At 41.3% G+C, this 25,586-nt stretch overlaps 1 protein-coding gene across 1 annotated transcript in view; it reads left to right on the plus strand.

Annotated features, from left to right (window-relative positions):
- ADAMTS3 (ADAM metallopeptidase with thrombospondin type 1 motif 3) overlaps positions 1-25,586 on the plus strand; it is a 264,587-nt gene that overhangs the window by 12,198 nt on the left and 226,803 nt on the right. The window contains exon 3 of the mRNA XM_082244160.1: positions 18,132-18,538. Within this exon, the coding sequence (XP_082100286.1) occupies positions 18,132-18,538 (407 nt within the window). The remainder of the gene's footprint in view (positions 1-18,131; positions 18,539-25,586) is intronic.

Genomic DNA, 25,586 nt, shown 5'->3' on the forward strand with positions numbered 1-25,586 from the left:
AAAGGTGACGTTTTCTTCTAGAATCCCCTAGAGTTTGGACTCTTTCTTCCTTGTCTGGGTCTATATGTTACTCCTATTATAATCACTAAACAAAGGCTCATTCGAATATTATATGCCAAATAGGATTTGGCAAGTAAATGGCTCTGAAACCACCTTGTAAATAGAAAAGACTGTGAACTTTGTGGCATTTTGCCTGGTTAACCTTATAGAAAATACATTCAAATAAATTGAGGTTGTATGAGGTAAAAGCTGATGTTGGCCTCTATAAGACTTTGCATAAAAATTGAACAAATAAAAAGCTTAGACAGACATCATTTAGATTCCAGATGCTAAATTCAAAAACACATTTTCTAAAAAATAGGCATCTGATTTCAAAATCTGTTTGATATATGCAGTGCCCTTATCTTTTCTTTTTCTGAATTGGTCAGTCCACCCAAATGTAATATTTCAGCTTTTACTAGATGCGGGATGAGCTGTGTAGCAGATTCTCTGCTACCATAGATTTGAGGCAAATCCTGTATGCTCAAGATTTATGGCTCCGATGAGATTATGGTGACTTTTGCCCAGGATAATTTTTTGAAAGCATCATGCATTGCATAGCTATTGAATTTAGTTCAGCTGGATTAGAAGGGCCATTACTGGTGGCTTTGCAATGCCCTTGCTCCTTTTTTAAAAAAAACTTAAGTTCCCAGCAGCCTTTTTATTTACAAAGTATTTTCTTCTTTCCAGAGGCTAAAAGAAGTGGTGGGAGAGTAAGGGAAAAGTATATGCAACTGGGTTGGGGGGGGGGGGGGCATTAAAGTGAAACTGTTCCTGTACCCTAAGGGAAACCTGTCAGGATAGAACTATGGGTGCTGATTTATTTTAGAGGGTGCATTCCCATGCACTGTTATTCTTATCCTTTCATGTGTACAGTAGGAATGGGCGAACGGTTCGGCCTGAGCATGAGTTTGGGCAAAACATTGGCTGTTTGCCTGTTCGACAAACAACCGAATTATAAGGGCGTGTCGACCATTTGTTCGGCTCGCCGAATGGCCACAATCCACTGAGCCGCTGCACAGTGCATCGGAAGCCCTGATTGGCTGAAGCAATGAAAGCTTTGACCAATCAGGACACAGAGCACTGTCAGAGCCATGATTGGAGAAAGTAATGATGACTCTATCCAATCATGGCTCATTGCTCTTAGACCCACCCCACACTATAAAAGTATTATTTCAATAGCGGTCATTTGTAGAGTGATAGCGGGGTGGAAAGATATAGAACAGGGCTCTGTTCAGTGCTACTAGTTAGAGTGCTATAGTGTGCTATTCTGATTCTATTATCAGTGTAGAATATCAGTTTAGTGTGAATCTAGTGATGGTTCAGTCAGTGTGAGTGGATTGACCATTCATTTTTACTTTAGTGTCACTTTAGTGTGAATCTAGTGACAGGTCAGTCAGTGTGAGTGTAGTAAATGTTCATTTTACTTTAGTGTGAATCTAATGATAGTTCAGTGGGTGAAGTGAGTGGCCATTTATTTTTACTTTAATGTCAGTTTGTTTTGCACGTTTAACGCAGTATATTTATGTGCGTTATGTACCGTTTAACGCAGTATATTTCTGTGCGTTAGTGCACATTTAACGCAGTATATTTCTTTGTGTTAATGCAGTTTTACTGCAGTCTATTGTATAGTGTGACCGTGGAGTGTGTCTGTAGTGAGTACTCGGGTTAAAGTGCACCAAATCCCACTTTGCATTGATTAAAATTAAACTACATACCCATTTCCACATCTTTATTACATTTAGTTAATAAGCACCTTCCCATCATGTATTTGAGGCCAACACGGAGAGGCAGACATTCCCATGGTACTATGAGGGGGCCAGCAGCGTATGTGTCCACAGGCATAGGTGGATGTGGTCAGTCGTCAGGCAGGGCATAATTTCCTCTGTGTAGTGATTTTGCCTGTGCTATGCAGCCACAGCATGCAGAGGAGATGGTGGACTGGATAAGTAAACCATCCTCATCCTCCTCATCCTCCGTCACCCAAGCAGAGACTAGTGGGCAGTCCACTGCAGCTGCCAGAGTGGCTAAATCTTCCTCCTTGACCACAGCTATTCCTGCCATAGCCCCAGCATCAGGCATGGAGGAGCTAGCTAAGTTATTTGAACACAGCATCAGCCACTTGCTCCTTGATGATGCACAGCCATTACTTGATTCAGATGTTGAATTTGAGGTTGAGGAAGATAGGAACATGAGCCGACAGAGAGGGGAGAACACTGGTACACAAATTGGCAGTCATGTTCCCCCAGCCTCAGCATATTGCCAAGTTGTGTTCAGTGACCAGTTTTACACCTGTTACTTCAATCTAGTCTGTGGAAGAGACACCAGAATTTATCCAAAAAATCATAATCTTGTTCCAAGTGCACTACATTGTGGCCTCATCGTATAAACTGGCTCCCCAAGCCGTTGTTTACAAAATAAAGAAAGCTTGCAGGGACATTGTCATTTTTTGGCTTTATAAATGCAAATATTGCTGCAGCAGCTTCTATACACGGTACAGATGTGCCACTTTAAAGGTAGACTAAGGGGACCCCCCAGGCACTATATTGAAATGAATTTTTCATTTTTATTTTTATTTTTTTTTTTCATTTTGATGCTTTCACTTGAAGCATCAGTAAATCACTGCTAATTTAAAATGTTTTTTAAAAACTTTTTTTTTTTCATTGATAAGTGTCCCCCAGGGCAGTACCCAGACCCCCATAACCATTGTATGCCTAATTACTTGCATATAAGCCTTCAAAATGGGCACTTTTTGTTTTTTTTATTCGGTTCCGAACTTTTGCCATGTTTGAAAGTTCTGGTGCGAATTGAACAGGGGGTCGTTCGACCCATCCCTAGTTTACAGTAAATTAGGGGCTAGGTTGGTGAATAAAAAAGTAAAGGAGCAAGGATAAGGTTGATAGCCATAGCAACCCCCAAAACAAGCCAGTGAAAACTCCTATATTTCTATTCTGACGGGTTTTAGGATTAGGAATAATACATTTGACAAGAGATGTGCAAGTATTGTGTCCAAAGTTTTTCAAAACGTTGTACTCTAATTTGTAATACAGTTACTAGGCAGTGTGTGTTCTGCCTATAGGTATTTTGGTACAGGAAAGGTGAAGGCAATATTAGCAATCTAGGTTTATGTAGCGGCCTGTGTCCAAACATCCTAGAGCGTTAAGTACACATCAAAAGGTAAAAACAAGCTGACCACTAATACTGGAATGCCAATCCAAACAAAGGTCCCTGTGCATAAACTGTGTTCACAAGATATCATTGGAAAGCAGTTCAGTCTAGGAGCATGGCTCCAGTGACTCTAGAGCGTGCCAAGAGGCTGAAACATTCAAGACCATTTTCTACTGACAGAGCAGTTAGATCGCAAGCAAGAAAATACTTCATATTCTAGCTATCATTGTGAGTCAGCAAACAGAGAAATTACTGTCTTTTTTTTCACAAATGTTATTGCTGAAATAAGACAGGAAGTTGGGAATGGATCTAGGATTACCATTATTTTGGAGAAAAGCTATATACATGATATCACATGATAGGCTTCCCAGTGAGTAGGGCTTATACAGCCTATATAATAATTAACTTTATTTCGAGACAAACAAATCAACCTAAATAGCTTATGGTGGCCAAACATGCTTCGATACATAATTGATTTATTTTCCGATTAATATCATCCAAAAGGACAATCCATAATCAGCAACCCATTCGATATGACACACAGGACTTAGTGAATTTCGATCTACGTATAGTAAGGATATGGTTGTAACTTGCAATTGTAAGTTACTGAATGCATCTGTGTTTCCACCATGTACTGTCATCAATCGAAATATGTTTGCATTCATGAACAAAGTATCAGCTTCCAATGGATGCAAAATGCTGACAATATTCCATCCTGGCTAATTGACTTTGTTTGATCGAATCAAAGTGGATCGGTCAAAGCTGAGTTTTAATCGATCAGAAGGAAAGTTATGGCTTTTTGATTGTTTGAGAATTTGATCGTTTTGATCAGAACGCACAATTAAAAAAAGAATGAAGTGTATGTGGCCACCAATATTTTAGATCCTCCAGAATGATTGGCATGTCTTATGCCAATTGGCTGTTATGAAACTAAAAGGTAATAGTGACCATCTATTGATCATAGTTAAATTCTCTGAAAAGACTTTTGACAGAGAGCCTAATGTAGGTAAAAGCCAATCTGAGACCATCAAAGAAGTGGTTTGTGATTGGTTGCAGGACCATACTGTCACATTTACATTGTTTTTTGTAAGATTCCTGCTACTTTGCATATTGTCTTTTTTTATGGACCACAGTATTATCGCAACTGTAATCTATTTACAGTATTCCCTCACTTATTAGCTTGTATGTGCAATCACATGGTTTCTCCACTTTCAAAGAAAAAGTATGAATTCCTTTCATGCTTTAGTGGGGCATTTGTCTTGTATGATGGGTGCTGTGTTGCCTGCAAAGTTGACTTATCAGAATAGAAGGGGTGGAGGACTACTATACTTTTGAAAGGACTTAAATTACTTTATCAAATTTATCATAATTGTATGAACAATTAGGAACACTGTGGTCATTTAATGGGATTTGGGGATTATCAGTTATTTTTTTTCATTGCTTTGAACACTAGTAAAATATCTTTTTTTGTACTCCAATTAGTTGTTTATACTGATAACTTTTCGATTGTCTGCAGAGATGAATTTTTCAACATGTTAAAGTATAACTGAAGGTAAAACTTTTTTAAAATTTTGGAAGTCAGCAGGGCAGTGTACAGGGGTCAGCAGGGCAAAGGATAGGGTTAGCAGTGTGTAGGGCAGGGTACAAAGGCTATTAGTTTGTAGGGCATTGACAGGGATTCAATAGGGCAACGGATGGGAGCTCAGCAGGGGTGTGTACAGGAATTGGCAGGGTGGTGTACAGGGGGTCAGCAAGTAAGTGGAAAGGGATCAGCAGGGCAGAAGACAGGGGTCAGCAGGGCAGTGTACAGGGCTTAGCATGGTGTAGCACACGAGTCAGCAGGGTGGAGGACAGGGCTTGGCAGGGCAGTGTACAGGGGTCAGCAGGGCAGTGTACAGGCATCAGCAAAGACAAGGATAGGAGTCAGCTGAGTTGAGGACTGGGGTCAACAAGGTGGACAACAGGAGCCAAAAGGTTGAAGGACAGGAGTCATTGCTGGCAGGGCAAAAGACAGTGTTCATGGCTGGCAGGGCCGAAGACAGGGGTCACTGCTGGCAGGTCAGAGGACAGGGGTCACTGCTGGCATTCAGTGGATAGGGATCGCTACTGGCAGGGCAGCCGACAGGGGTCACTGTTGACAGTGTAGAGGACGAGGGTCACTGCTGGCAGTGCAGTGGATGGGGGTCAGCAGGGTGAAGGACAGGAGTCAGAAGGGTGGAGAACAGGAGTCATTGCTGGCAGGGCAGAGGACAGTGGTCATTGTTGGCAGGGCAGAGGACATTGGTCATTGCTGGCAGGGCAGAAGACAGGGGTCAGTGCTGGCAGGACAAAGGACACAGGTCACTACTGGCAGGACAGAGGACAAGGGTCACTGCTGGCAGGACAGAGAAAGGTAATCACTGGTGGCAGGGCAGAGGACAGGGGTTACTAATGGCACAGCACTCCTGCTCTGCACACAATCTGAGCACAGGCAGCAGAGTTCCTCCTCCACACACTACACATAGTTGAGGTCCCTTACACATAGCCATGATCTATACAGTATGTAGCTGGCTGTGTGTAAGGTCAGGTCAGATCTGCAACATAGCACAGGATGTGGCTGTGGGTAAGGGAATGGGATCTCAACAATGTGTAGTTTGTGGAGGAGGAGATCTGCTGTCTGTGCCCAAGCTGTGTGAATTTCAGGGATAGTACAAGGAGTTCGGCGGCCAGGCACAGTGGCTGGGCAGATTGTCCAGGGTGAAGGAGGGGTGGGTGGAGGGCTTTGGGTGGGGCACAACTGAAATCTGGGAGGCGCAGTCCACCTCAACACCCACCTACATCCATCGATGCTTGAAACACATGCATGTCCCACCTGCCAACAAATTGTGTTATTCTATTCACTTTTGTGATTTATACAACTCTGTTACACTGAATAGCCAGCAGGTGCACCACATTTTCTTTTTGCAATTTTATATGTCCCATTATCACTTCTTTGACAATGAAAGAGTATTATCGCACTGCAGATGTGCCATTGTAGTTGCTTAACCCCCCCCCCCCCCACACACAGTTTCTAAAAACATCTTAGATCAGTTTGTAGCTAGTAACAGGCACACAGGGTACATTCCTCACACCTAGTGCGGCTCTGGGTCTTAACGCTGCCCACCATTTTTTCTCCATTCAACTGCCAATCAGACCTGATTTAAAACTCCTCCTTCAGCTCTGTGCTGTAGGTCTGACAGGCGGTGAGTAGTGACAGGAGATGGTTGCTAAGTGTGTCCTCCTACACTCAGACCCCATGGTTAGCAATGATATCATGCACAGCATAGATGCTGGCTGCTTATATGCTGCCTGACCGTGGCAGAGACCAAGCTTGGCAACTGAGCCTGGGCAGTTGAGGAGTCCATAATTGTTAGGTGAGCTGTAAACATATTCTGCACTCTGAACATTTTTCTCCACTCTCTTTCACTTCCTTTCTCTCTCCCCTCTTTTTCTCTTCCTCTCTCCCCACTTCCCTCTTCCACCTTCCCTCTCCATGCTCTCTGTGTCTCACTCCACCCTCCCCACTTTCTATCCCTCCCTCTCCTTAGCTTCCCCCATCCCCCTTCACTTCTCCCCTTTCTCTCCTTCACTCTCTCTCTCTCTCTCTCTCTCAACCTCCCTCTCTTTCACCCTTTTCTCTCTCCACTCCCCCTTTGTCTCTCTTCTCACTCCCTCTCTCCCTCTCCCATATCTCCCCCTCCCTCTGTCGTCTTTTTAATATCTTTTTTATCTTTTTTAATATCTTTTTATGTGACAACACTGAAGAAATTACACTTTGCTACAATGTAAAATAGTGAGTGTACAGCTTGTATAACAGTGTAAATTTGCTGTCCCCTCAAAATAACTGAAGACACAGCCATTAATGTCTAAACTGCTGGCAACAAATGTGAGTACACCCTTAAATGAAAATTTCCAAATTGGGCCCAATTAGCCATTTTCCCTCCCCGTGTCATGTGAATCGTTAGTGTTACAAGGTCTCAGGTGTGAATTGGGGGGCAGGTGTGTTAAATTTGGTGTTATCGCTATCACTCTCTCATACTGGTCCCTGGAAGTTCAACATGGCACCTCATGGCAAAGAACTCTCTGAGGATCTGAAAAAAAAAACTGTTGATCTATATAAAGATGGCCTAGGCTATAAGATGGTTGCCAAGACCCTGAAACTGAGCTGCAGCACGGTGGCCAAGACCATACAGTGGTTTAACAGGACAGGTTCCACTCAGAACAGGCCTCACCATGGTCAACCAAAGAAGTTGAGTGCACATGCTCAGTTTCATATCCAGAGGTTGTCTTTGGGAAATAGACGTATGAGTGCTGCCAGCATTGCTACAGAGGTTGAAGGGGGGGGGGGGGGATTAGCCTGTCAGTGCTCAGACCATATGCCACATACTGCATCCAATTAGTCTGCATGGCTGTCAACCCAGAAGGTGATGCACAAGAAAGCCTGCAAACAGTTTGCTGAAGACAAGCAGACTAAGGGCATGGATTACTGGAACCATGTTCTGTGGTCTGATGAGACCAAGATAAAATTATTTGGTTCAGATGGTGTAAAGCGTGTGTGGTGGCAACCAGGTGAAGATTACAAAGACAAGTGTGTCTTGCCTACAGTCAAGCATGGTGATGGGAGTGTCATGGTCTGGGGCTGCATGAGTGCCGTCGGCACAGGGGAGCTACAGTTCTTTGAGGGAACCATGAATGCCAACATGTACTATCACATATTTGTCAGGCTAGGAGCAGATAGGAAACAGTTAAGATGTGTTGACATGCAAAGAGTTCAATAAACAAGCGCACATACCATGAGCAGGCCTGAGCAGAGCAGGTCAGTTGGAACTTGTAGTTCACTGCTGCAGATGTAGCAGGAGGTTGGCTGGTACTTGTGGTTCACTGCTGCAGATGTAGCAGGAGATTGGCTGGTACTTGTGGTTCACCACTGCAGATGTTACATGAGGTTCAGGGCAGCCAAGTAGTAATGCTGAGTCTGGCACTATAGAAGAGTCAGGCAAAGCATAGTCTAGACAAGCAGGGTCATACACAGGTAGATCAGAGTCCAAACAGTACAGAATCAAAAACGAGCAAAGCAGGGTAAAACTAGCCGGGTCATACACTATATAAATATATCAGATATTAGCTGGGTCAAGCAAGAGCACATAAGATAACAACGCTATCACGAGCACTGGTGGTGTGCTTATACAGGTGATTTAAAGGTGAGCTGGCCAATCATCGTTGATTTCAAGTCAAAGGCTGTGTCAGGTGAGGTTCGCTTGGTCTTAAAGGGATCTTAGTACTGACAATACTGAAGCAGAGCATGATCCCCTCCCTTTAGAGACTGGGCACCAGGGCAGTATTCCAACATGATAATGACCCCAAACACACCTCCAAGATGACTACTGCCTTGCTAAAGTACCTGAAGTAAAGGTGATGGGCTGGCCAAGCATGTCTCTAGACCTAAAACCTATTGAGCATCTGTGGGGCAGCCTTAAACGGAAGGTGGAGGAGCGGAAGGTCTCTAACATCCCCCAGCTCCGTGATGTCATCATAGAGGAGTGGAAGAGGACTACAGTGACAACCTGTGAAGCTCTGGTGAACTTCATGCCCAAGAGAGTTAAGGCAGTGCTGGAAAATAATGGTGTCCACACAAAATATTGACACTTTGGGCCCAATTTGGACATTTTCACTTAGGGGTGTACTCACTTTTGTTGCCAGCGGTTTAGACATTAATGGCTGTGTGCTGAGTTATTTTGAGGGGACAGCAAATATACACTGTTATACAAGCTGTACACTCACTACTTTACATTGTAGCAAAGGTTAATTTATTCAGTGTTGTCACATGAAAAGATATAATAAAATATTTACAAAAAAGTGAGGGGTGTACTCACTTTTGTGAGATACTGTATGTACAAATAGGAATATGTGCTTGTAAAAAATTATTGTTGTATTTAACAGATTGTTACATCCTCCATTAATGGTCTTGAAGGAGCTATGCATTATAGTGAAATTGCAATGACCAGCGGAGGGGACCCAATATACAGACACCTTCAGTGGTTTATGCAACCTGTATCGCTCTATTACCTGAGAGGTGGTATATAGGGGGTCACACTCAAGATTGCAACATCACATTTATTGTTTTAAAGTTTTATGTTTCTTGGATGCTATGTAAGCGCCTTTCAAAGATATGAACTAATACATTTTTGATACTTTTATAAAAACAGTCTTGGTCTCGTGTAATGTGCCAGTAAAGTCCACCAGTTGCGAGACTAGTTCTTGCACTTTTTCTGTAGGCTTCTATTCGTGTTCTTGTTTATTTTATTTAGTGTATACATATTTTTCTCTCTTTCTCAACATTCTGTGTCTGTTTTTTTTTTGCTTGCTGTAGTTGCTGCTTGATTGGCATTGCATGCTGCTATTAAGTCTGTGATCTACCAGAACACCCAGACCTTTCTCTGTCATTGATTTGCCCAATTGAACTTCCTCTGGACTGTAGGATTTGAAAATAAATGACAATAGTGTTAATGAATACATACAGTAAGTAGACTGAAGGGCGTTTTTTTACACTCTCATGGAGTTCTGCTTTATGCTACTGTGGGTGTTTCCTACTTTCTCTCTGAGAATGGAAAACCACCTAAATTAGCATGGCTATTTTTATATCAACATGATTAAAAACAGATGGAGTAGACCCTGACCTAAAAAAAAATAAAAAAAAAATCCTGTTTGGTATTAACCAATTAATAGTCTTTCCTAGAACTCTATTTCTTTCTGTGCTGTTTTATCCAGCTGTAGTGAAAATAGGCGAATTATATCTCCAATACGTGTATCGCATAATACTACAAAATACATAAGCTGCTATTACAAACAGATGGTAAATAGTCATGGGTCATATAAACAGCTGCACACTATGCTCCTTCTTAAATCAAAGACAGCCATGATTCATTAGTAGTGGCTCCTCCATAATTTATAATTGGAAACATGTTTTATGTCTGCTTCTAGGATCAGTATTCTTCATACCATCTAATGCCTTTCCGCAATCGCCTCTATGTCATAGCACTTTGAGGCCTCATTTAGACTTGCAGTTGGAGGGGCAGCAAAAATGCATGGTTCAACTGCCTTTTTGACACCCAACAACTGCACCTCCTTAGGCTGCAATAGGCAGGATGATGCAATAGAATGGGGATGTTTACATGCTTCACTTCGCACCCATGGCAAAGTTGACCCAATGTCAGGTACCTGACTCAAGGCCAAGGTGCTGAGAGGGCTCCCCTTGCGGCTAAGTGTGGTACACCCCTGAAGGTGGTACAGGAGCATGGGTTGCCAGCAGAATACAGATGAGTAGAGCTGATGAACTCCAGGAGTTTGCTTGGAAGAGTAGCAGGGTATGGTCTCCAGGGAGTCCTGTGAGGCCAGACAACCTAGTGCAAAGGTAAGTCCAGGCAGGGGGTCAAACACAGGAATCAAATCTGGAGGTAAGCTGGGTAGAAGAAACAGGAACAGGCCGAGGTATTTGAGTAGGAGAATGCAGCAAGGTCCACGGTGGAAGCCAAGGTCAAGCACAGAAGATAAGCAGAAGCAAGTCGGTGGAGAGAGCCAAGGGTCAAGTCAGGTGGAGGAGATCAATCAGAGCCAGGAGCAAGCTGGGTCACAACAGAGAATCCAATAGCAGAAGAACAGGAGGCACAGGAACATGGGGAAGCTGATGATAATCCAGCAATGAAAGGCATTCCACAGTCACCTTTTATAGGCCAGCAAAAGGCTCCGTCTGTCACGCATTGCGTACGCCAATTCGCCCATTCACGCCGTTGCGATAGCCTGCACGCTATTCATGCGCAAGGGCGAACAGATATGCGCCGAGTGTGTCCATTGGTACTACTGGCAATGCTGCAAGTTCTCTCACAGCCATTTCCCTGACACCCAACATGTATTGATATAACATAACACTATACAATCAAGTCAATGGGTAGGCACCTCAAATGCCACACATTACCCCCTGCATTGCATGCAGTTGCGGCACATTTGTCAGCAAAAGTGGGGTTAAAACAGGCAATGAGGAGGCATGGCATCTCTTGCTTGCTGCCTGTCAGTAGCCTCTGAGGCACAATCCGAATACTGATCAGGCTTCAGAGGCAAGGGAGTATTAGATGCATGTCTAAATATACTCTGAGTGCTGGTACTAGGCATTGTTCACACAGGGCTTTAGGTTTTATATAGCCAGCATGTTTTATATGTACAACAAGCTTTACCAAAGCTTTTGTTAAGCTTTCCCAAAGTATATGTGTGACTTTCAGGATGTTTTGAGGAGCTTTCTTGAAACTTTTAAAGCACCCTTTAGCTTCAATTTAAGAATGTTGAACACAGATCTTAAGGTGGATCTTTCTCCCTTTCAGTAAACTTCTCAGATCACAGAAAAAAAAAGATGAGTGTATTGTTGTCACACAGCGCATGTGCAAGATGAGGAGCATTCCATAATCTTTTGAAGTAAAAAACTTCCTTTCACAAGATACCTAAGGAAAGTTTTTTGTCCTTCAATAGATTAATGTAATGTTGTTTGGCACATGACGTCATGTGCCTCATCCCATGCATATGCCATATGACGTTACACTCAAGATAGAGTGCAAATGTGACCATTAGGCCAGCAGAGAGAAAGGGGGAAGAAGCTGGCCCCTGATAACATTATTTTTCAAAATGGCATTAGGGGAGCGGGCAGAGCCAGGACATATTCAAAGTGGCAAGATAGGGAATAATGGCGCCTTTTAATTGCCCTTGTTTACCTTAATACTTTTAGATAGCGCTTGGTTTTAAAAGAGTTGGGGTGGGGGCATGCTTTATTGTGTTCTGATGGTCGATTTAGACAAGCTAATACCAGGTAATGGTAAGTTTCAACACTGCTTGAACTTTTTGGAAGCCTGTTAAAGTCTTTTTAGTTTTTTTAAGCAGCAGTCAGCACTCCAGTGATACTTTAAAAACTGCCTAAGGGCTCTTTCACACGGGCGTTCCGTATGTCCGTATATCACCCCATCCATTTGCGGGTGATATGCGGACATAATGCATGTCAATGGGATTGCGGATGTCAGTGGATGACCATCCGCTGACATCCGATTTCCGTCCTTTCAGTTCTGTTCCATTTTTTGGAACGGAACAGAACCCTATTTTTCTTCCGTTAAAAAAACGGAACGGATGCAAAATCGGACGCAGCGGTGTCATCCCCTGACATCCAAAATCCCCATAGACATACATTATGTCCGTATATCATCCGCAAATGGATGGGATGATATGCGGACATACGGAGCGGATGACACAAGTGTCATCCGTGTCCGTGAATAAAAAAAAAAGTGCAGCTGCGGAAGAAGAAATCGGAGCAGCCGTGTGAAAGAGCCCAAAATCTCTTTGAGTGCTTTGTAAAGCTTGCTTATGCTGCTGGCCAGTAGGTCTATCAAGATTCTGCTGGCATTGGATCACTAGTTCTCCTTTTGGAGTGATCAATTAGGGAATAGCAAACTCAGGTTGTCAAAGGCCTATCACCACTTAAGTCCTGATCCCCCAACTGAAGGCCAGTTGAGAGGGCTATGATTTGGTTGAGAGGACTAGGATTTACATGATTGCTTCATCAAAAGGCCAACAGAACCATAAGCAGATGCTGACCCTAGATGATGCATGAACAAAGATACGGTAACCATATCCTTTAGGGCAGAAAGGGAGAAAACATTGACAATGGTATTACTGTTATAATATTGAGAATTATATTACCTGTAATTGTTTTACTTACACCTTATTTAGCATGCATGCACCTTAAAATGAAAAAAATATCTAATGATAGGCATTGCCTTTATTATTAAATATGTTATCATTATAAAAGCCAAGCTACAGGACAATATCCTAGTTAGGCTTACAGCAGTTGGCCAGCATCCCTTTCACTGCTTGATGTGTAAGCAGAAAATGACTTGATTGATAATGGACCAATAATTATCAAACAAGGCTTTCATGAGTCACATTAACACCTTTGTATACACGTTTTTAATTCACAGTTCACGGTTTTTGGAAAGTTTATCCTTTGAAAATGTTTGACTTTTTATATTTAACCATAATTATGGGATAATCTAGATACTTTTTCCTGCAGAGATTGAAGTACCTGAATGGGCCCATTATTATTCCATATGTCATACTTTCTCACTTTTTCACATTCATATTTATGTTTGATTTGACCTGGTATAACCTCCTACAGAGCCAAATGAGGTTTTCTGATGTGTGAGGATTTCATACTTTTACCAGGTGTAAAAATTAGAATTAACGAAGAGCTGTAGCCTTAAATAAAAAAAAAAGGTGCAGAAATTAATTATAAGTACGAATGTACTTACCATTTTCTTTTAGTATCCCTGCAAAGTCCTGTAAATGCTTGTAAAGTCTGCCAGTGAAGTCCATCTATAATAGCTTCCTGTGATGGTCTGGCAACAATGCTGCTCTGCTCCTGAGTTCAGAACTGCTTGCACACCATACATTACAGTGGGATTAATTTATGTTGCAGGGGGTGTGGCTCAGTCAGAGAAGTTAAAGGAGGTTTTCTAATTTACTTTATGAGAATTTTGCATTATGTAGTAATTGGATTTGTAGCCTTGAGGTGTTATTTAAAAAATAATATAGATACATTTATTATAATTTGTTTTCCGAAAAGGTAGAATGTATCTTACAGCCCATTCACTGTGCGCTACATCACTTATTCTGGTTCAATACATTTTTATCGAGGGTTTGTAATTGTCATTAAGGTAGAAATATTTGTATTTATTGCGGCAAATTGGGTAGTACATTGCCAAGAGATGAAGATATATAATCATAAACAGTCTTAAGGCCCGTACACACAATACGAAAATTGGAAGTAAAATTTAATGTAATGAACGATCAGTCGATTTTTGGATTGTTAGTACAGTGTTTTCGACATCCGATTATGAATTTTCGGATGACAAAATCTGGATGTGCAGGCTATAACATTTTTATCGTACGCTAACACAACATCCGATTTTCCTTTAATTAGTACAGTTTTCCTCTGAAAAAAAATCGTAAGAGCAAGACTAGGCATGCTCAGGAACTTACAGACATACAAAACAATTCAACACATGACATCACTTCTGAAGTTGAATTCTGTCATACGGGAATTTTCGTATGAAAGTAACCTCTTCACTTTCGATATGAAACTAGCATGCAACAAAAATCGGACGCAAGATCGTTCGATAATCTGATCTTGTGTACGAGGCTTTACAGACTGTACAGCTCAGATATGTATGTAGCATCAAAACATACAAGTACATAGATTTTCTTAGTAGTGGTTGAATTTGAGAAAGGCTTTCTTTAGTACTCAAGAGTAAGGTGCTTGTGCAGGAGAGTGGTAACATGGTGGAATATAAGGTTGCCCTGCTTGTTTCCCGGTGATGGGTTACTTAGCGTATGACCATAAGCTATGGGCTTTATTAAGGCGTTGCAATGAACAACTAATCAAAAGAATAGTCAAGATGTAAAAAAGGAGTAGCAAATAAAATGTAGATGGGAAGGCATTGGTACAGGTGTCAGGGTAATGAGTGGGGATAAAAGCAGGGTGTAAATCTCTGCCAGAAAGCAGTATCATGGAGGCCAATCATCGAACTCAAAGGGCCAATAGTGACCAATCAACATATTTAGGGATGTACTGTTCTACTCATGCGATCCACATCCACTCAAATGTACTTATTGTATCCCTAAGAGCGTCACTTCACACTTCACAAAGTATTCATTGTGGTAAGGGAAAGTAAAATGCAATTTGACCCCTCACAAGGCAACACATGTACCACAGTGCAATGCAGTGCCATTCGTTGTAAATTACACCTAAATTCACTAACACAGTAGTGGGCCATGGTCATGCCTGCTTTTTGCCTAATTGTGGTGCTTTGGCTTTCCTTGTGCAATGCATGTTAACATACAACACATTTGACCCACGTTCCTTAAAGCACCACTAATTGGCCCTTAATATGCCAGGGTATTTGTTTTTATTGTCAAATTAAAATTAGCAACTAGGGTATCAATTATCTTAGTGCTGGCGATCCTGAGAGATGTAAGATACCATATATATTTTAAGCCAAAACCTAAACAGCAACATTAGGTGAAAAGGTCATTTAAATAGGATATATAAATTATCAATAAATATAAAACAAAGCTAAGATCGTATATGAATTGCTAGGAAGGTGACACCATCCTTCCTGCTACAGTTATGACACTTTCTGGTGTCACTGTCCACTGTTTAGTTTTTTTTTCTTCACACCCCAGTTCACAGTGCCTTAAGCATGTTGCACTAGCAGCACCATGTATAGTATTGGAGCTGTAATGGTTTCTCAGCACAAAACCTCCCACTCAGGCCAATAAATTATCCAAGTTCTAAAGTACAATGTATTGCATTTTTATTCATAGGTGGTTTTAAAGCCTAAATATTTTTAACTTTAATACTGTACATTTCCTGCATTAAGTGCCCGTTCACATTGGTGCGATGCGGGAACCCTGCAAATTCACTGCCTGTTCCCGCATCTCACCCGACTCGCAGGCAGTTCACACTGCCATATGCGAACTGCTAGGGGTGTCAATACAAAGTTAACGACACACCCAGAATAGTTTGCATATCGCAGTGCGAACTGTCAATTCGGACCGGAATTGGATTGCATAGGTGTCAACACCCATGCGATACAATTCTGGTGCGGACCAAAAAAGGGTCCTGCACAACTTTGGTCCGAATGCGATGCAAATTCAGCCATACAATCGCACAGACATTGCATGGAATTTGCATAGCAGCGTGGTGCGAATCACGTGCAATTTCTGACATCGCTATAGTGTGAACCGACACTTAGGTAAAAAAAAACCTTGCAACAGCAGCTATCCCAAGCACCCCCTTCTTCCTGGTCTCATAAGCTTTCCTGATAGCAGCAGGAGCCATTGGCTTGGAGTCAATCAAATCCTATGAGGAGGGAGCCTTCTGATTGCAAGGACAGTCAGGTTGGTTTCTTGGAACAAAATATTACCAAATTATCCTTAAGTAATTATAACTAATAAAGCTTTTGCTTAAAACTGACATTGGTTAACATACTAACAATTTAAGGACTGTTTGTGGAATTTATTTAAAGTGTGTATAAAAAATCCATGTACAAAATCCACATACAAAATACTTTAACGTATTGCAACTTATCAGTCCTTAAATGTAGTGGCTTAATTGGTTTTCCTTTTTATCCAGGATTTTTTCCATTATTCTCACCTGGTAATCCAGCCAATAATACACTGTGAGCTCATTCACATGGGCAGCAGTCCCTACCATCCTACTGAAAATAGGTCCACAGTGGATTGCTTTTTGGAGGTGTTTTGTAGTTTTGTAGGCATTCAGAGGTTTATACTACTGCCTCCTGAATGCCTTTTTTTTTTCATTTTTTTTTCCAGCCAAATAAGGATTTTGCAGTAAAATACTGCACTGCAATCAAGTTTTTGGCTTGTGGTTGTGGCGTGGTCCTATTGGCTTCAATGGGCAATTTTGTTGGGCAGTGCCATCCTAAGCATTGTGGGCGTGGCAATGTATACTCACCCGAGTGGTCGCTCTTTTTGTTAAGAGGTAGTAGATCGGGGGTGGTAAAAGCCGCCCATGTGGAGCTAATCTTCTTGTCGTAAGGATAGTATTTTAGCACTACCTCTCCTCCTCTCCATAACATGGGGGTCTTCTGTAGTCCAGAGAAAAAGCTAAAAACAGTGCTATTAGATAGCCGTCAGCACACACATAGTTTATAGCTATCAGCTTGCAAAATTTCTGGCAGAAATGCAACAGGCATCAATGGGACAAATACAGTATTGCATAACACATTTAGTGGTATATTTACCTTACCATATAAAGTAGCAAATATGAGAGCTTACACACATTTTAATGCTCACTGAAATTTCTGACTTGTCCCTTTACACTTGAGGTTGGGGTATGGTAAAAATAGGCTTTTGAGTCACATTTTTAATGCCCCCCCCCTTAAGCTGCAAAGGCTGCCAGATAAGGTTGTACACATGCACACATCCCTAATGCTTTGCAGTTTGGCAAAAATAAGGATCCCCATTGTCGCAGTTGGCAAGCAGTACTGCTGCTGAACCTGATCCATTCAAGTGAATGGGGCCACACCACAACAGCAAGCCAAAAGCTAGGCTCTAGTTTACAGGGCAGTATTGCCATTCAAAAATGGCATTTGGCTGTCAACAAAAAAACAAACGGCATTCAGAAGGCAGAAGTATCACATCCTGAATGCATGTCAGCCATTCATTCTCTTGAAAGGGATCCACTGTGGACCATTCTTCAGACAACAATGCAGATGTAAATGAGTCTTTCCTCCTACAGTTCTCTCGCTGAGTTTGCCCACAAATGTCCACAGGTGGACAAAAGAGAGAAAAGTAAAAAAAAAAATCACAATTTGTACAATTGAGGCTTGGTCCAGATTCCTTTTACCTTGCTGTCCTGGCCAAAGAGTATCATTATGATAATAACAATTCTAAACAATAATACTTTTTTGTTCAAATAGTTTATATATAACAGCTGTTTTAAGACCCGGTTCACACTAGCGCGACTTGTCAGGCGACTTGGTCGCCTGACAAGTCGCGGTGGGTCGCGTGCCATTGATTAGCACAGGACCCGTTCTAATAGGAGCGACACAAGTCGCTCCGACTTAGAAAAAGGGTCCTGTACTACTTTGGGGCGACCTGGAGGTGACCTGCATAGACTTCAATGATATGAAGTCCGTGCATGACGCACCGAGGTCGTGGTGCGCGCTGTGCACCGCGACCTCACAGGTCGCCCCAGCAAGTAGCATCGCCCCTATGTGAACGGGGTTTTGTGTACTTGTTAATGATAATGCATTAAAGTTACAAAAAAAAATTGTTCCTTTTTTTTTCAGATGTAGGCAGGATACTAGGAGAATATGAACTGGTAACACCAATAAGTACGGACGCAGAGGGACACCGCGTTTCCAATGTTGTGTCCATAAGTCAGAAAAGGAGGTTAAAGAGAGACACATCACATAGCCGTCAACCTCTCTACTTCAATGTTACGGCATTTGGAAAAGAATTCCACCTCAAATTAAAGCCAAACACTCGACTTATTGCTCCAGGGGCTGTTGTGGAGTGGCATGATGATGACCCTGGGAACAGTGAAAACAGAAGCCATATTGGAAATACAACCTATGCTGCAAATAACACAGAGGACATCTGGAAAAAAGAGCCACTGTGGACCAATTGTGCTTATGTTGGAGAAATAACAGATATTCCTGGTGCATCTGTCGCATTGAGCAACTGCGATGGTCTGGTAAGTTTAGCTTTCCTGTTTTTTTTCCTCCATTATTTGCTTTGATCATATGCATTTTTATGCCATATAATGGAAATCTGCATAGATGATAAATAGGTACAACAAAGAAATCTATTTATTTATGGTGGTTTATTTATTTAAATGTAGGAATGGTTATGAATATGATGCCATAAACAGTAAATGATTGCAAAAATAGGTTCATTCTTGACACATAATCTGGATTGGAGTAGGGCCATGCTAACATTCAACCTCTGCCATACAAAATAATGGCTGTGAAAGGGGATTAAAGGGAGAGTTCAGTGTACTTTTTTTCTTATAATCATGTTTGCAAAGTTTACCATGAACCCATTTAAAAAATATGAATATGTAACATTTGTACATGCTTGATCCCTCATATTTATTAACATTGCGTTGACCAACTGCTACCTGATCCAAACAGCTTCATGCATTGTGTATAACGTGTCAGCTGACAAGAGTTGTATAAAGTACTCGAAACCCATACTTGAGTAAAAGTACAAGTGCTCGATCAAAAAGTGACTTGAGTAGAAGTGGAAGTGCTCGATCAAAAAGTGACTTGAGTAGAAGTACTAAAGTATTCAACATTTTTTGTACTTAACTATTGCAAGTAGTTTTTTAAAAAAATTTTGCTACTCAAGTACAGAAAGTAAAAGTAGCAGTAGTTTTGAAAAAAAAAATTGCTACTCAAGTACTGAAAGTAAAAGTACAAGTACTGTGTTATGTAGTTATTAAAGAAATAAGTCAAAAGTTTGAACATCATATTGTTTTTTATTATTTCAAATGCAGCTTTTATTTATACATACAGTAGCATTTATTTTCCTATGCGCTGATAATACACATGTTTTGAGCTTCATGAAACCTGCCATCTACTGTTCTGGCAGTGGTAATTTTTATAATTGTAACGAGTAACTATGCAGCACAAAAAAAAAATATTGCAGTAGAAGTATTGAAATCATCGAAAAAATGTAGTGAAGTAAAAGTGGAAGTAGGAGAAAAAAATTCTACTCTAGGAAAGTATAGATATCGCCTTTCGGTACTTAAGTACAGTAGTGAAGTAGTTCTACTTAGTTACTATACATCTCTGCAGCTGACTCACAGACTTGAATTGTAAGACGGATAAGTAAAGCACATCCACTGTGTAGCACTGCAAAGAAGACAGCAGAGCTTTTTTGTGTAATGCAAAAATTAGGCAGCCCGATGTGCATATGTAATTACATACACAGTATATGTAATCATACACAGTGAACATTTTTTTCATCACACACACTGCCTGGCCAAAAAAAAAAAGTCACCACCAAACAAAAAGGTCACACTCTAATATTTTGTTGGCTTTGATTACGGCACGCATTCTCTGTGGCATTGTTTCGATAAGCTTCTGCAATGTCACAAGATTTATTTCCGTCCAGTGTTGCATTAATTTTTCACCAAGATCTTGTATTGAGGATGGGAGAGTCGGACCACTGTGCAAAGCCTTCTCCAGCACATCCCAAAGATTCTCAATGGGGTTAAGTTCTGGACTCTGTGGTGGCCAATCCATGTGTGAAAATGATGACTCATGCTCCCTGAACCACTCTTTCACAATTTGAGCCCGATGAATCCTGGCATTGTCATCTTGGAATATGCCCGTGCCATCAGGGAAGAAAAAAATCCATTGATGGGAATAACCTGGTCATTCAGTATATTCAGGTAGTCAGCTGACCTCATTCTTTGGGCACATGCAGTGACTATCCAATAGGATAATTACTGCATGCTTAGTTTAGGTAGTTGCTTAATTAATTCCAGGTGGCGACTTTTTTTTTGGCCAGGCCGTGTATATTGATATGATTGGCATCAAACTAACTTCTTTTATGCACATATCACCTTTATTTGTTTACTTCCTCACTCTGTTATCATGAGTTTTAGTTACTAAATCACACACCCGCTAACTGGCCTATAACTCTACTGCAGTGAAGCAGGGCTGTCTGTTTTAGGAGGTTAAAGTGGAAACAAACTTCCACTGATTGTTTGTACCTAAAGTGTAAGCCAATAATAAGGCTTACCTATAGGTACTGTAAATATCTCCAAAATGTGCACTGTTTAGGAGATATTTCCTGCATATGCTGCCGATGACGTCATCTGCGCATGCGCTTTGAAGGAACGGTCGCCTGTGCCGTTTCTTCAGAGCCCCATGCCATGACCGGCGGCTCCCGCGCCCATGCGTCCTTGGATCCGGAAGGAAGACAGGCGAAGATGGATGCGGCCTCCTGCTGTGACAACAGGGCTTCGTTTGCAGGTAAGTTTCACATAATGCCTTTATTACGCCAGCACGTAATATAATAATGTTCATAAGATGGTGTTAGATATTTTAACGTAGTCTTCCTTTCACCAGACATCTAAAGTAAAGAAAAAGGCCATGATAAATCTAGCTATCTAAGCTTCTGATTAATTGCAGTTAAATTATAAATATTTTTTCCAATTAAAGCATGTTTAAAATAATTACAAATACTAATTATTAGATTATTTTGAGCTTTGCTTGTATTTATTTGGTCATTTGGTCATGAATTGCAATTTGCAATAAGAAAAGCCTCAAACACTCATTATTGCAAAGGAAGATTTAATCACTTTTGAGATTTTCGATCAATTTAGACTACCCTGTGTCGATTAGCACGGCGGAATTGTCAGTCGCTTCAGACCACTTGAACAATTACACTCACTGGCCACTTTATTAGGTACGCCCCCTTTTGCCTTCAGAACTGCCTTAATTCATTGTGGCATAGATTCAGCAAGGAGTTGGAAACATTCCTCAGAGATTTTGGTCCATATTGACATGATAGCATCACGCAGTTGCTGCAGATTTGTCGTCTGCTCATTCATGATGTCAATCTGCTGCTCCACCACTTCCCAAAGGTACTCTATAGGATTGAGATCTGGTGACTGTGGAGGCCATTGGAGTACAGCAACCCCATTGTCATATTCAAGAAACCAGTGGTGAGATGATTTGAGCTTTGTGACATGGTGCATTATCCTGCTGGAAGTCGCCATCAGAAGATTGGTACACTGTAGTCATAAAGGGAAGGACATGATTAGCAACAATACTCAGGTAGGCTGTGGCGTTGAAACCCTGCTCAATTTGTGCAAGGGGGCCTAAAGCGTGCCAATAAAATATCCCTTACACAATTACACCACCACCACTAGCCTGAACCATTGCTACAAGGCAGGATGCTTTCATGTTGTTTACGCCAAATTCTGACCCTACTATCTGAATGTCACAGCTGAAGTCGAGACCCATCAGACCAGGCAATGTTTTTTTAGTATTCTGTTGTCCAATTTTGGTGAGGCTGTGCAAATTGTAGCCTGAGTTTCCTGTTCTTAGCTGACAGGAGTGGCACCCAGTGTGGCCTTTTGCTGCTGTAGCCTATCTGCTTTAAGGGTTGATGTGTTTTGTGTTCAGAGATGGTATTCTGCGTAGCTTGGTTGTAATGAGTGGTTATAATTGAGTTACTGTTGCCTTTCTATCGTCTCAAACCAGTCTGCCCGTTCTCGTCTGACATCAACAAAGCTCACTGGATAGTTTCTCCTTTTCAGACCATTCTCTGTAAACCCTTATGTTATGCATGAAAATCCCAGTAGATCAGCACTTTTTGAAAATACTCAGACCAGTCTGTCTGGTACCAACAACCATGCCACGTTCAAAGTCACTTAAATCCCCTCTCTTCCCCATTCTGATGCTTGGTTTGAACTTCAGCAAGTCGTCCTCACCATGTTTAAATGCCTAAATGCATTGAGTTGCTGTCATGTGACTAGCTGATTAGAAATTTGTGTTACCAAGCTATTGAACAGGCATACCTAATAAAGTGGCCGCTGAGAGTATCTATGCGTGTAAACCACTTTTAATACTGATACATGTATGTTTTTAATTAATTGTTTAAATTTATGACTGATTGTAATTTGGATTGTTGTTTACTGATGATCCTAAATACAGATGCATGTGTTGCATCATTTTGAATGGCAATGCAATGCACTAAAGCAATGTACATGTGTTGCAGCATGCTTCGACACACAGGTATACACTACCAAACCAAGGTCAGGTGTGGCTTTCTGTACTGGGTACATTGGCAGTCCATTCAAAATGAATGGGCTGCCCTAAAGCAGAACTAAGCCCTGGCTATTTCTAATCATATCAGATTGTAAGGGGAACAATACAGTGTCTCACAAAACTGAGTACACCCATCACATTTTTGTAAATATTTTATTATATCTTTTCATGTGACAACACTGAAGAAATTACACTTTGCTACAATGTAATGAGTGTACAGCTTGTAAAACAGTGTAAATTTGCTGTCCCCTCAAAATAACTCAACACACAGCCATTAATGTTTAAACCGCTGGCAACAAAAGTGAGTACAACCCTAAGTGAAAATGTCCAAATTGGGCCCAAAGTGTCAATATTTTGTGTGGCCACCAATATTTTCTAGCACTGCCTTAACCCTCTTGGGCATGGAGTTCACCAGAGCTTCACAAGTTGACACTGAAGTCCTCTTCCATTCCTCCATGACAACATCACGGAGCTGGTGGATGTTAGAGACTTTGCGCCCCTCCACCTTCCCTTTGAGGATGCCCTACAGATGCTCAATAGGGTTTAGGTCTGGAGACATGCTTGGCCAGTCCATCACCTTTACCCTCAGCTTCTTTAGCAAGGCAGTGGCCGTCTTGTACATGTGTTTGGGGTCGTTATCATGTTGGAATACTGCCCTGCGACCCAGTCTCTGAAGGGAGGGGATCATGCGCTTCAGTATATCACAGTACATGTTGGCATTCATGGTTTCCTCAATGAACTGCAGCTCCCCATTGCTGGCAGCACTCCTGCAGCCCCAGACCATGACACTCCCACCACCATGCTTGACTTTAGGCAAGACACACTTGTCTTTGTACTCCTCACCTGATTTCCCCCACACATGCTTGACACCATCTGAACCAAATACGTTTATCTTGGTCTCATCAGACCACAGGACATGGTTCCAGTAATCCATGTCCTTAGTCTGCTTGTCTTCAGCAAACTGTTTGAGGGCTTTCTTGTGCATCATCTTTAGAAGAGGCTTTCTTTCGGGATGACAGCCATGCAGACTAATTTGATGCAGTGTGCGGCATATGGTCTGAGCACTGACAGGCTCACCCCCCACCCCTTTAACCTCTGCATCAATGCTGGCAGCACTCATACGTCTATTTCCCAAAGACAACCTCTGGATATGACGCTGATCACTCAACTTCTTTGGTCGACTATGGTGAGGCCTGTTTTGAGTGGAACCTGTCCTGTTAAACCACCGTATGGTCTTGCTGCAGCTCAGTTTCAAGGTCTTGGCAATCTTCTTATAGCCTAGGCCATCTTTATGTAGAGCAACAATTCTTTTTTTCCAGATCCTCAGAGTTCTTTGCCATGAGGTACTATGTTGAACTTCCAGTGACCAGTATGAGAGAGTGAGAGTGATAACACCAAATTTAATACACCTGTTCCCCATTCACACCTGGGGCCTTGTATCACTAACGAGTCATATGACACCGGGGAGGTAAAATGGCTAATTGGGCCCAATTTGGATATTTTCACTTAGGGGTGTACTCACTTTTGTTGCCATTGGTTTAGACATTAATGGCTGTGTGTTGAGTTATTTTGAGGGGACAGCAAATTTACACTGTTATACAAGCTGTACACTCACTACTTTACATTGTAGTAAAATGTCATATCTTCAGTGTTGTCACATGAAAAGATATAATAAAATATTTACAAAAATGTGAGGGGTGTACTTTTGTGAAATACTGTATAATCATCCACATCAAACATATGAAAAGAAGAGTAATGGGGCTTATAGCACTCAAGAGGTATACAATGCATACATTGTTTCCAAAATAATTTTATAAATAGACATGCACAAAACCCCAATAGGTAAAAACCATCTAAAGTCCATATGTCAACATAGCTCAGCAAATTGATTAACCAGTGCATCGCCTTCCCTGCTGTCAACTGCTGCCTAGCTTACCGTGCGCGACCGACGTAGACCTACGTCGGTTTGCGCAGGAGAGCCATCCTGCCGCAGTAAATAGGCGGCGGGTGGTCGGGAAGTGGTTAAAAAATAGGGAACAACCACAAAGAAGAAAACACTAAAACCTAAATAAATAAAACAAGGGAAAATTTTAACATATTGTATAAACAACAAACCAAATGTTTTTTTAATGAACAATCACATAGCACAAAGTTGAATACACAGGGCACTTCAAAGCAGTATTTACCTCCCTCCAGTGATGTGACATCAATGTGCTGCCTTATTGCTGATGACATCTTGACTAGGGTTGCCACCTCATCCCTTTAACCACTTTACCACCAAGCCTATTTTTGACACTTTTTGTTTACAAGTTTTAATCAGTATTTTTTGCTAGAAAACTACTTAAAAACCCCAAACATTATATATATATATATATATATATATATATATATATATATATATATATATATATATTTTTTTTTAGCAAAGACTCTGGAGAATAAAATGGCGGTCATTGCAATATTTTTTGTCACAGCAATCTTTCAAACGCCATTTTTTTGGAAAAATTACGAAAAATCACATTTCACTGCATTAAAAAAAAACTAAACAGTAAAGTTAGCCCATTTGTTTTGTATATTGTGAAAGATGATGTCACGCCGAGTAAATAGATACCCAACATGTTATGGTTTAAAATTGCGCACACCCGCGGAATGGCGACAAACTACGGTCAATAGAAATCTCAATAGGCGACGTTTTAAATTTTTTTAACGGTTACCAGTTTAGAGTTAGAGTGTAACTCTTTTTTTTTAAATTATTGCTCACGCTCTGGCGATCACGGCGATACCTCACATGTGTGGTTTGAACATCGATTTCATTTGCAGCGCGACTTCCATATACGTTTTCTTTCGTGCGCGAGCTAACGGCGACGGGGGCGGCTACATTTTTTTCCCCTATTTATTTATTTCTTTTTTTTTTTATTTTAACACAGGTTTTTTTTTAAAAAAAAAAAATCTGAT

This window comes from Pelophylax lessonae, assembly GCF_965119305.1.
Source record: "Pelophylax lessonae genome assembly, chromosome: 1".
NCBI classification, from domain to species: domain Eukaryota; kingdom Metazoa; phylum Chordata; class Amphibia; order Anura; family Ranidae; genus Pelophylax; species Pelophylax lessonae.